This window comes from Ceratosolen solmsi, unplaced genomic scaffold, assembly GCF_000503995.2.
Source record: "Ceratosolen solmsi marchali unplaced genomic scaffold, CerSol_1.0 scaffold7, whole genome shotgun sequence".
Lineage (NCBI taxonomy): Eukaryota > Metazoa > Arthropoda > Insecta > Hymenoptera > Agaonidae > Ceratosolen > Ceratosolen solmsi.
The window spans coordinates 4,148,736-4,162,953 of record NW_011948413.1 but is presented as its reverse complement, the minus strand read 5'-3'; the positions used below and the strand labels follow the sequence as shown (position 1 = coordinate 4,162,953).

Below are 14,218 nucleotides of genomic sequence, written 5' to 3'. Positions count from 1 at the left end.
GAAATTGTAAAGTTACGACTAAAAATACATAAAAAGTATTTTTAATTTTGATACATTTATATCAGATTATATAAATAATATTTTGAATTATTTCATTATACCTTTAAGCATTTATATCTTTCTATTTTTAAATATTTGTTATAATAAGAAATTTATACATTTTTTAATCTGTATTATCAATATTATTTTAAAAATTTGATGTTATACACTATTAGGGTAGTGACATTAGCAGATAAAATGATGAATAATTATACTGTTATTGTATAGCCACACTTGTCTTCTGTAATTACATTACATTTACATAAATATAAATAGTTTTACGTATTTAAGTGATCTAAATAATTTGAAGATTTATTTAGTAAACTTTGGTTTGATAAGCCTACTTCGATTGAAAATTTGTTCAATGTGTGGAAAGATATTCGTGTATCAGTATTTTTAGAACATTTATCAGTATATATATATATATATATATATATATATATATTAATTTTCCAACAATGTTTGTAATTCTTAGAAAAAGAGAATAAAATAAAATTAAACATTTATTTTTATTTTAACAGTGTGATTTGCTAATTGAAAAATTAGAATATGATCGCCTTTCATTTGCGTATTGATAATTACATTATTAACAATTAATTTACTTATGGATCATCTCAAAAAGTTCATAATTAATTCGAACTCGGCAATATTATAATTAAAATAAAATTATTTACAATTTTAAACATTACTTATTTCAAAATTGAAATATTACCGTATCTAGTTTAATTTTAATTTTAAAAACTAATATTGATATTTAAATTGAAATGTCTATTATTGAAATTTGATATATTTACATTAACGTGATGTGAAGTTTTGAATTTTCACGCGGGTATGACGAACTTATATTTTCTACGTATTATAAAAATGCAGTATATTTTAAATGTACTTATAAGAAATATCTAAGATCGATTTAATGAGTTAGCCATTTGAATAATGAAGTAATAACATTGTGAGATAAGGGAGGTTCGATATTGTAAATTATAAGCACCGATTCAACAGTGGGTGCAATCGGTTCAAGGCCTTACAAGTGTTACACCTGGTAAATACCTGGTCTAATCTTCGATTAAATGTACTTGCTCATTTAATAACGCTAATTCATCAATTGTCAAGTTCTTATATTAATAAGACACAATCTATAATCAAAACTAAGCATTTTACAAAGCACAGTTAGGCAGAAAACCGATGCATCATACATAAAGCAGTGATACCAGCATACCTGCGATGCAAAATCAATGATTGGCTTTTAGGAGCAGCTCCTATTAGTTTATTTTTTGTATTTTAACATCGATTGCCAGAAGATCTTCAATAAAGTTTTTTTTTTTCATTTTGTGTAAACATGGTATTGTAATAAGAAGCTATTGAATAATAATTCCTTTTTCTTTCAAGCGGCGTAACAGGGTTGCAGTTCTAGAAGTTTCAAAATTTACACAATGCATATGTATTTTTGAATTGCCGAAGCGCGTGTGTAGTAGCACACAAGTTAAAAAGTGATGAAACATGTTTATTGTATGCGCAGTAAATATTAAAAACGGTTAGTTCTTACTTTTGACGATAACAAAATTTGAATACTCCAGCATCTATTATGGTACTTAATATTATTAAACAATTGTAAAGCTCGAGAGTAGTCTACATGTTAATGATATTTTTAAATAATGGAAAGATTACAAATAAATAAATAAAGATCAATTTTTCCTTATCGAATTTACACTACACTACAATTCTTTTAAGGATTGATAAATTTGAAATTTACTATAGCTAATGTAAAAATTATTCCATGTAAAAGCCAAGGCCAATCAATTTGCTTAGTTGGATGCCTTAGCTGTGCACGATAGATGTGCATGCATGCATCGATTAGGTACTTTGTCACTATATACAAAATTTAATTCAATTTTATAATATTTAATTTAAGAAATGTTTGTTTTATAAGTTCAATATATAAATAGGAAGTAAGAGCAAGAAATGAATATTCACTTAATAGGTAGTTTATTTGCATTGCAAATAATTAACGTATTTTCAAAGGTATATATTAAAATTTATATACACAAATTACGAATAAAAGCATTTGAACAATTTTTTATTTACAAAATAATTAGTAAGTATTTACTTATCTATAGTAATTATTTGTATTATAGATACCACATTCTTTTGCAAAAACTGGTCATTCAAACAATTGGGCAGTACTAGTTGATACATCACGATTTTGGTTTAATTATCGACATGTGGCAAATGTTTTGTCTATTTATCGGAGTGTTAAACGACTGGGTATACCCGATTCACAAATTATTTTAATGATTGCTGATGATATGGCTTGTAATCCAAGAAATCCACGTCCCGCAACTGTATTTAATAATATTAAACAACATATTAATGTTTATGGTGATGATGTAGAAGTAGACTATAGAGGTTATGAAGTAACTGTTGAGAATTTTGTTAGATTGTTAACTGGACGATTACAACCAGAAACACCTAGATCTAAGAAACTATTAACTGACGAAGGTTCTAATATTCTTATTTATTTAACTGGCCATGGTGGTAATGGTTTCCTTAAATTTCAAGACTCCGAAGAAATTACTAGTCAAGAATTAAGCGATGCTTTAGAACAAATGTGGCAAAAAAGAAGGTATCATGAGATTTTGTTTATAGTAGATACATGTCAAGCTAGTTCCATGTATGAGAAATTCTATTCACCAAATATACTAGCTGTAGCATCTAGTCTAGTTGGAGAAGACTCACTATCCGTAAGTTTAATTTTATTTTGTATACAGCTTATGTTTGATTATTCTAAAAAATATATTTGATCATATGCTTAAAATTATAGCATCATGTAGATCCTGCTATTGGGGTTTATATAATAGATCGCTACACTTATTATGCTCTGGAATTTCTCGAAACTGTTGAACCATCCAGTACAAAAACTTTAAGTGAATTTGTAAGTTAATTAATAGTACAAATTCATATCAACATATAAAATATTATTAATTTTTTTTTTCGTAAATATTTTATGTGTTATAGTTGAAAGTTTGTCCAAAGCATTATTGTCTTTCGACAGTTGGAGTACGAGAAGATTTATTTAGGAGAGATCCAAAGATTGTTCCTGTCACTGATTTTTTTGGTGCTTTAAGACCAATTGAATTGACATCTAATATTGTAAATATTGTAGATTTTAACAAAAGTAACAAAACATTCTTATCACAATCAAAAGAAAAATATAAGCTTATTTCGCAGTTTCCAAATTTTTCACAATATAGTTAATATGAAAATAATGGTAGCTTTGAACAATTATATGTGTAATATAATTGCTTGAATATTCGTAAAATTACAATAGTTTAATTATATTTTATAAATTTGTAAGTTTCTATGAGTTTTCTACCAAATATGAATCATTTTGAGATAAAATAATTATATTATCTATGTATTGATGGCTTAAGTGTAATATATTACGCACATAACAATATAATATTTAAAAAATATTTTTATAAATAGGAATAGTAAACCTATTATGTATAATTTATAGTTCAAATACATAATGCAAAATTGTCAACAAGTAAAAAGCAGAAAAATCTGCAAATAACGTATCTCTTATCTACTAGTATTGTAAAGCAGTAAATATTGTATTTTATTTTAATAAGAATGTATATATATATATATATATATACACACATCATTTTAAGTTTTCTATACTTACATATCCAAATTGTTTTTAATTATATTATCAAATAAATCAAAATATAAGAACACTATATCACATTCATTCTACAAATTAGATGAATTATATCAGTATTCAACAAAGTTACAACAAATCTAATATTTTAATAAATAATAAATGATTATTGATAAAAAATAATTAAGATTCTTGATAAATATTATTTTATTTTATTATTTTTTCTAATTCGTAAAAATATTATATTAATAATTTTGTCATAAATGTTAAATTAATTTTTAATTGCTAAATCAATTTACAAAATAACTGATCAGAGCTTCTTATAATTTTAAAATTTAAGACAATTTTGTTGCACAAAAAACACTAAACTCCAATAAATCATTGTATACACTAATTACGTGTAAATAAGTAAACTTAGATTATGTAAAAATAATTAAATCATATATTGGTATGAGTGCTATTATTAATTATTATTACATTTACTTATACTGCTTTATATGAAATATATAAAATTAACAAAAATAAGTGAATATCGTGCATTAATTTGTCATAGTTTTGTGAATTAAAGTATGAAATTTATATATATGGAAATAATACTATAAGTATTTTAAAATTCATTTATTAAATGAATGTTGATAAAATAGTGTTAATTTTTCACTTCAAAATAATCAAATTATTTAAACAATTGTATACATGATAATTAATATCGAGCAATGTATTAGAAGAAACAATTTTCCAATATTTACAATCAAAAGTAATAATTTTAGATATAAATTAATTTAGAGAAGTAAACGTACATTAAATTAATTTTAAAATAAGCACATTAATTAAAAAAAAAAGAATTATATTCATAATCAAGGTCTAATTAAAAAGTGTATGATAATTGCTAATTTAAATATTACATTAAAGAGAGCTACTATTATAGTTATTATTACTCTTATTATACTAATACATTTTATAATACATTATATAATAATTTATTAATTTAATATTCATTTAAGACATTTATTGTTATACTGAAATATAAGAATTTATTAAAGCACTAATATCAACATTAAATTTATGAAATCTATAATTCAAGATTCAATTTTAATGATTTCATTTGAAACTTGAATTTAATTATAAAATCTGAAATACAGATATATTTAATTGAAAATTTGTAAGTTAGTTACTATATTTAGTTAGACCAATTGGAATAAGAAAATTATTACACCACAGATATAAGTAACAATTATTTTAAGTAAGTAATACGTAAGTTAATAATAAATTTAGTAGTAAGTCTTATACATATATTATATTACATACTATAATATGTTTTTAAACAAAAATTAAATGCAATGCTTGTAATGCAAAATAATGTATGTTTAACCACAATACAACTGTGATATTTTAAAACTATATAAAATAAATTAATAGTGTTTTTTTTTAATTTCTCAGAATCTATCAGCACATTATAGTTCAATTATTATATTCTAACTTTTGTATAATGTGATTGTGAAAGTCAGTCTAGTCATCTCTAAATTATTGATTAACTTGAGATAAATTCCTCTATACAAAAACAGTAACAATATAGTAATCTAGAACAATCAATAAGTATAGATAATTTTATAAATTCCATTCTAGAATCCAGCTACTAATTCTCTTCGAGATTCCGAATGCAACATTTCATATATCCACAAATATCTGAATAATCGAGTAAAGTATTATAAATTATTTCATGTAAGATATTTGGCCATTCTGCCTCCAAGATTTTCAACTTGTGAATAGCATTAACAGTTTGCTCGATAGAATGTGAAAGATGAATTTTCCCTTTATGTCTCCAAATAAGGTCATCCTAAATTTAATAAACAGTACCTTAATAGATGCTATATGTATATATATATACATACATGTGCTCGTTATTTTTAATATTGAAAAGATATGAATTTTCTTAACTTTTAGTTTATTTACAAATAAATATGAGATTTAAACTGACAACAAGGGGTATCTGAACAATAATTATCTTCTAAATAGTATTTTAATGTTTTAAAGTAACTGTATTTCTTCATTTAGGAATCATTCGTTATTACTTGCTACTACTATTTTATTGAAAAGAAATTATGGAAATATTATAGTACTAACAAATTGAGATATGTTTCACATGATTATTACACAAATTATTTATTACAGACATTAATGAAGTTGATATCATTAATTTTATAAAAGCACTTTCTATTTTATAATAAATGTATTGTTGAGCATTATTTTCAACCTTTTTACTCATAGTGAATTTCAATACCGAGTCTTATACAATCGTAAAGTCTTACATCTTTAAAAAATTTAATATTGGAACATTATCATTATAATAATATTTTGCAGTTTGTTTAATAGTGTAATTAATAAAGTGATGGTTCTCAACCCATTGTTGTATAAGTAAAAATTTCAATTGGAATGTGAAATATTCAATATTAAAATTATGACTAATTATTATGAATATGCTTTTAATAAATATATTTAATTACACTAAACCTGAGTGATATTGCCTTTTCGCCATTGTAGAGCTTCTTTAGCAACGACGTTTCGTAAAGATGGATCACTATTAAATAAAAACTGTTTGGCAGATAGTTGTTCCCCATTTCGTTTTTGAACTCTTTCCAGATGAAGTCGTTGTAATAAGGGTTGTAAAAGAAATTCTGGTAGTGACCATGCTACTATGTCAATTAAACCAGAATATTCTTGGTTTGCCGTAATGATATTTTCTTCTGTAATCTATTTAACATAATTTTAAATGAAGGCGAAAGTAAAAAGACTTTTAATACAATAGTACCTGAGTTCCATTTATAATTTGCAAACCCCAATGAGCTAATCGAAATACAGCATATATTTTCCAATTTTTAGATATAATAGGATTACCCTCAGCTTCAATTTGTATACTATTGAGCCCTTGTGCTTCAGCAAGTGCATTGAGTTGTCCCAAGTGACTGATATTCGTTTCTTTAAAGAAGAAATGTTCAACATTTGGAAATCTTGTTTTCAATTTATTTAAAATAGTTGCTATACCATTAAAATGTACATAATTAAATTTTACAAAATTAATTTCATTCGCTTTATTAAAATCCCATTGTTTATCAATAAAACGTAAGGCTCCTTGTCCATAAATGTTTAAACAACGTCCTACAATTTCCACTAAATAATCACCTCCTAAATAACAAATATTGTAATTTAATGATAGTATAAATAATAATAGCCTTGGAATGTAAATAAATTAAATTCTTTTTTATATTCACTTACCTTGTTCTCTTTCTCTAAGAGGAAGAGGTTGTGGTGTAGGACTTGGTAATGGAATTATTTTATGATTTGCTCTAGCTGTTGCAGCTCTGTTACTTTTGTACGGAATAAGTTTTTTCGGCTGTGCACTAATTATTCTAGCTTTGTCTGTACTTGACACAGATGAAGTACTTGAACCTCCAAATATAGATTTATTACTATCTAAGCTGCTACCTTTAAAAACTAAATCATACTTTAAATGATTATTGGTTTTTTTAAATTGACATTCCAACTGATTTTCAAATAGATTTTTTGTGCCTTTATTTAAATATTTTTTAGTTTCAAATTGTGAATCTAATGTTAAAGAATGTATATTATCTAAAGTATTATTTTTTATAGCAAGAGTCTTATTAATACAGTTTATATCAGAATCCATGGAAATAGAACGTTTACTTGATTTTATTAAATGATTTCGTAATCCACTTTTAAGACTTTGGTGACTTTCTGAAGATTCTATATCACTGCTAGAAGAATCTGTAGAATCTTGTAAGCAAGTATTTGTTTTAGTGACAGTCATTACATGTTTATGAACATTATTATTTGCTAAACTATCAATAATAGGGGCTAAAATTGGTGGCAGTTTAAATTCAAGTCTATCAATTTGATGTAACTTATCAGTTTTTAATAAATTATCAGATGAGTTGCTTTTCTTTTTACAAGATTTATCAGTTTTAATGTTGTCATTAATTACATTTAAGCTTCCAAAATCCCTTGATTTTGAATGATTTAAAGTTTTTAATCTTGAAATTTCAACTATATTTGATGATTGACAAGTAGAACCTCTTAAATGATCACTTTTTATTGTATTCATTTTACTTGTATGAGTGTTAAAATATTTTGCTTGCGATCTGAGAAGCTCCCAATTTGTTTTTGCATTTGAAATAACTTCCTCTCTGTGTACATTAACGCAAACTTGAGCGTTAAGATCTAGAAAGGCAGAATTTGATTGCTCTTTTAATGTTCGCCAAGCCATTGCAGTCCTTCTGACTTGCTCATTAACTTGCATTGTAGATATACTTTGTAGATTTGGCAAGTATGATACTAAAAAAGATATACATTCAGTTGTAAGATTTACAGGATTTCCGTCAATTGTTATTTCTTTTAGCCATAATGCTTTTGCTATACTGCCCATATCTTCAATTTTTTGTATGTCATTATTGCTCAGATATAATTTTTGTAATTCTGGTGTATTTTCAAAACCAAATAATTTCTTTATTTTGTTACGTCTTAAATTAAGTTCCTTTAATGAAGTAAGTCCTTGAAAGTCATTATAACCAATACTTTTTATATTATTTCCAGCCAAATTAAGTACTTTTAATACACTTGATTCTTCCAAACCCGATACTTGCATAATTTGATTACCGTGTAAATCTAAAACCTCTAATTTCGATAATCCTTTCAAACCTTCGATTTTTTTTATTCTGTTTTTACCTAGTATAGAGATTAAAAAATAGTAAAATTAAATGTGACGGCTACACAATTTTAAATAAACCTGTATTTAATTTCTTACCCATTAATAGTACTCGAAGATTTTCTAACGATTCAAAATTACAAAATTTATCTATTTGATTATCATAAAGATCCAAAAATACTAATTTTGTTAATTGAGCTAATCGATCATTTTCTAGTTTTGATATTAAATTATGCTGAAGAGACATTAAGCGTAGTTTTGGTTCATCGATTATCCAAGGAAATGTTGTCAAACCTCTTCTATCCAAACATATTCTATCCGGATTTTTTTCACGTTCCAAAGGATTCCGGCTAGCCACCACAAATTTACCTTCTTCTGTTTGTTGCAAGGTAACAATATTGCAGCCACCAACTTCGTCATTTTCTATTTGAGAAGTAGAACTTGTTGAACTAAAAAACATAAAATTCACAATAGGTTTTATTTTCTCCCCAAAAATAAAAATTCCAATTATAATAAATATTTTGTTACTCATTCAATGACATAATAAAATGAATTTTTTATAAATGAACATACATGAAAATTTGATTTTGATAGGATTTTCGTGTTTACGTAGAAGAAATATAAAATAGAATTCAATAAGATAGTTTGAATGCAATTGTTAAAACTTAATAAATATTATTTAAATTTTGTTGTGTTTATAATTGTATTGATTTAAATTGATTTATATTACAGATTAAAAATTGAAGTTTATTAAAATTGTTATGTTTTTTTTCTCTATTATATTAAGCACACACGTATGCATATACATCATTGTATCACTGTTTAAATATTAATACCTGAATGTATTGAAGGAACGTTTTGGTAATTTCTGAGTTATAGGCACTCTAGATAAAACTGGTAATGCTGGTGCAATGGTTAAAAATTGACTTATTTGATTTCCTTCCTTATTCTTGGTTTGTGCAGATTTACCTTTTGATGGCCCTTTAAGCTTCAAAATAAAATAAAAATATTAAGTTTTTATAAAAAATGAATTGATTTCAAAAACAATAAATAATACTGAATAAATATAAATTTATTCGCACCTTACTACTTTTCTTTGATTTGCTTATGGGCATTACCCAAAACTTGAATACCATTTATTTATTAAATTATACATTTATAATTATAGATTAGAGCATTATAAACATAATATACACCTTATTTTACTTTATTTTTTAAAATATTAAAATAATAATACAATTACAGGTGACGGTATTTACATAAAATTGATATTTATTAATTGATTACTGATTTGCATCTTCTTGTAATAATACTATTTGTGCATTTTCAAAATAATATATGAATTTGAAAATCATGTCACAAGGAAATTATAATACAATATTTGATCGATTCAAGAATTACCCGCCATCGCAACGCGTAGAATAGAGTAGACTATAAACTGTAAAAAACTGACCTTTAATAAAGTTCTACATTAGTTTGTTGTAATTAATATTTTGTAGCTACTCAATAATTTAAGTAGTATTTCATTTTTAATAAAAAATAAAATTCTTAAATTGATTTTAATAGCAAATTTTAATCTTGTATATAAATCCATAGAATTAGTATTTTATGTTTATTTTAAAATGATTGATGAATGATTTCATCTTCTAAATATATTTCTTACTTATGCATAAAAGACAATGTATAAATTTTATTCAATTTATATAATAAAATTAATCGTATTTAAATACTAATTTAATGTTTTTGGCATTTTGTATTGTAATTAATCCAAAACCTACTCTTGTAATCTGCATTTTCTTTTCTGTTCGCTTTGTGGTGTAAATGACAAATATTCATCTTAAACTACTTAATAAATTATTAAATCTATTCGAATTAATATCAGTAGTCTCTATTTATTATAAAATATTTCATAAATAATTTTCTATCCTTTTAATCAGTTTTCTATAGTTTATAATTTTAATAAAAATTATTAATACTACATCGCTTTATCTTTTATACACTTAGTACAATATTAACACGTAAAAATAATTATTAAAATTTGGAACAACTTTCTGGCATCGATATTTTTTACACTTAAAATGCATAAATATTATTAAAAATTATACTGTGTATTAATTTATATTTATATATTCTAATATAACAAATTTTTTTTTTTAAATATCTCAATGAATATTATTATATTCTATAATACATTAAATAAATGCAATGAAATTAATTTTTTATTCATTTTTTAAAAGCTTAATGTAAATTTAAATTTCAGAAAATTTCAGACATTAATATTTAAAATTGTTGCTTACATTCACGTGTCATATTATTATTATTATTAATTAAAAATAATGTAATTAAAAATATTTATAAATAATGTAGCTTATTGTTTAAAGAAAAATAAGAAATTATTAAATAAGATAATATTAAATACAAACATTTAAATATGTGTAGTTGTAGATCTTATAAGAGCAGAATAAAGTATAAATTTAAGCTATAAGCTCCAGATAGTTTATTATTATTCTAATAATGTTTATATTAATTACGTTTGTATATTAAGCAATTAATTTTTTATTGTTTGATTTTTCGTCTTTCCTAAGATTTATGACGTAATGAACGTCATATTACATTTTTTAAAACCTTTAGTATTTATATAATTCAAAATAACTTTGTTAACTATGTTTCGATTCTTACAAATAAAAAAAATTATTCCTATGGATAAGAGTATTCAAGCAAATAATTATGCTGGACATGGTAAGAGTTAATTTATAATTTATATAATTTAGTTTGTACAAATTTTTTTGAGGTTATAAGTATATAGATAAATAATTTTTAAATAAATATAGCTTTAACAATAGAAACTGAAACTAAATTTTTTCCAATAGTAGCATTAATATAAAGTATGGAAATAATATATATATAAATATATATTTTTATTTAAATATTTTATATTTTAATATTGTTTAGAAATTGTGTAAATATTTCCTTAGATTCTAATGTAAATTGAAATGTCAAATAAATTTATTCAAATAATTGATAAAATTAAAAGAATTTAAGATCTAAATTTTTGTTTAATTAAAATAAACTTTTTAAAAATAAACTTCTTTTGTCCGTATATTTTGATTGATCCTTCTATTAAAATCTACATTATATTTTCACCATATCAGAATATAATTTATATTTGAATATATGGTCTTATATTCAAAAATATGTTTTTTAGGTTTAACATCTGGTAAATCAAAAAAAATTAATACAAGCTATTCAGTACAAAAAATAAAAATAATACCAGTTGAAAAAGATGTTCACAAATTATTGAAATTTTGTTGCGGAACAAATATTTTAAAGAATGGACAAGATGTGGAATTAAAGCCTGATTCAGAATATCCAGAGTGGCTATGGAATATACGTACAAAACGTGCAAAACAAATTCAGCATCTTGATCCAAATACAAAGGAATATTGGAAAAAACATAGAAAATTAGCACTTCAAAGACAAGCTAAATTAAATATTTTTAAATAACTTTAATTTTTACTTAAGTTGAAAATATTTGTTTAATATGTTTTATTAATTAACTGTAATAAAAAATAATTTATAATAAAATCTACACAAATTGCATTCATTAAAACTTGATGATACTCATATAAGAGTACTTTAATTAACAAGATATAAAATTTTACATTAAATTTCTTCTGAGTTCTGATATTACTATAACTATTATTATGCTTTACTTATAAATAAATTCTTTATATTCTTTAATGTTATTTAATATTGATATGGTACTAAATAATAATAAGATAAAATAAATAAAGTTATATTTAGATAAATTAGATGTATTCAATATATTGAAACACATTTTATTGAAGAATCTTGTATATTTAAGAAACAGTTTGTAATCCATTATGTTCAAATATAATTTAAAAAAAGTAAAAAGAAAGCAAATAAGATTTAAGAAATTAAATTGTAAAAAATGTCTAATAAACGTTCGAACAGAACGTTTTTTACAATATTTAAAAATAAAAAAAAAAATTTAATTTGGAGCATATATAAAAACAATATAACTAATGCAGATTTAGAATCAGTTTCTTAACTAACTAATTTCTATATGCATCACTGTATAAAATTATCCTTCTAAAATAACGAATCATAAAAACCTATATATAAAATACTTTATATATTTGTATGTGAATAAGAGAATTTTCTCTGACAGTTTAAATTTATGAAATACAAAATTAATATTAAATGTATATAATTATAATTACATCTATAATCATTATTATACTATCGCTTAGACCATACTATAATTAGGCATAATTACAATTTACATTATTAGTTTCTATTTAAGTGAATTCAATAATCTTATACAGATGTAATTTATGATATAATGATATATTTCAAATAAATAGGAGAGATGAAATTTTTATATAGATTTATTTTTATACAGCAAACTTTTATTTATTGTTTTTAATCTACATATGTATTACGCAATGCCAATTAAATTCATGGACTATGCGTAGGTTATTGAACACAAATATTAAATTTTGGCTAATTTTTAATCTATTTGTTGTCACTGTTTGATAGTCAAAGATCCTATGCATTATATTTCTAATTGCATTGACGTATCACTGGCTGCTAGATTAATAATCACTGAATTGTGAATGGTGATATAAAAAACATGCTGGAAAGTTGAAAATAAATACAAATATATTAATATAATTATTTGCATAATGTTAAGTTTATTTTATTAATATATTAATTTAAATTATAACTTTGTTCTAGATTTATATTGAATATTAAAAATGTTTCATTTAATTAGAAATCGTTGAATTTGTACAATAAATGTACAAGTGTACTAGATTATCTATTGCATTGATATTTTCATTATCAAAAAGTTATTGAAATAAATAAAAACATGTATTGAAAATGAAGTTTTTTATAATGTATATCAAAAAGAATTAATATGTAAGAATTTTATCTTGAATATGAAATTATGCTATGAATTAAAATATTAAATTCAAGATATTAATAATAAAAATATAATTAAATGTATCATATTTAAAATAATTAAATTCATGATATTATTAATTCGAAAAATAAAATTTTTAAATATTTTTGATTATCACTGTAATTGTGTTGCACTATAATCTACTGTAAAATGTTCACACGCGCAGATACACATTATTATTATTATTATTATTATTATTATTATTATTATTATTATTATTATTATTATTATTATTATTATTATTATTATTATTGAAAAAATATTATAATTTGATTGTGAAATTAATAATCATAAATTTTTTCATTTGCAAATAACGGTGAATTTTACAAAATTTTATTTCAATTTCAATTTAAATACTAATCTATTATAAAATAAATGGAAAATCATCTCATCTTCAATTGTATTATAGAAAAATATAATTAAATTATATACTTGTATGATCGTTGATTAATTCATCTCGTTTTGAATGCTCTCACCAGTTGAATAACAAAAGTTCAGCCCACGACCGCTAATGCTACTAGAATCGTATTCAACGTTTCATCGAGCCACTTATTTTTTCTTTTACCGTTTGGATTTCCTAGGCATACGTCTATATTCATACACATTGCCTCTCCCTCACTATCACTGTAGATATTCGATTTTCACTAAATCCACACAAATGCATTTCTGACATAAAGGTTATTTAATTGCTTCTCAAGTGACTCATAATATTATTTCTCATATATCTCTCGAATATTATTTAATATATATTATTATATTACATATACGAGTATGGCATTGCAATGAAAAATTGCACATAGCCGGGATTATTGAA

At 23.1% G+C, this 14,218-nt stretch overlaps 2 protein-coding genes across 2 annotated transcripts; one reads left to right on the top strand and one right to left on the bottom strand.

Annotated features, from left to right (window-relative positions):
- The first annotated feature begins 1,859 nt into the window (after positions 1-1,859).
- Positions 1,860-3,291, top strand: LOC105367313 (Phosphatidylinositol glycan anchor biosynthesis class K). Its single transcript, XM_011505972.1, has 4 exons — positions 1,860-2,058; positions 2,172-2,777; positions 2,858-2,968; positions 3,052-3,291. The coding sequence occupies exons 1-4, from the start codon at positions 1,999-2,001 to the stop codon at positions 3,289-3,291; spliced, it is 1,017 nt and encodes a 338-aa protein (XP_011504274.1). The 5' UTR covers positions 1,860-1,998.
- A 1,893-nt stretch (positions 3,292-5,184) lies between these two features.
- LOC105367642 (leucine-rich repeat-containing protein 49) lies at positions 5,185-9,532 on the bottom strand. Its single transcript, XM_011506409.1, has 7 exons — positions 9,500-9,532; positions 9,254-9,405; positions 8,517-8,866; positions 6,971-8,437; positions 6,507-6,880; positions 6,209-6,448; positions 5,185-5,534 (listed from the first exon to the last, which is right to left on the bottom strand). The coding sequence occupies exons 1-7, from the start codon at positions 9,530-9,532 to the stop codon at positions 5,334-5,336; spliced, it is 2,817 nt and encodes a 938-aa protein (XP_011504711.1). The 3' UTR covers positions 5,185-5,333.
- Positions 9,533-14,218: the final 4,686 nt, after the last annotated feature.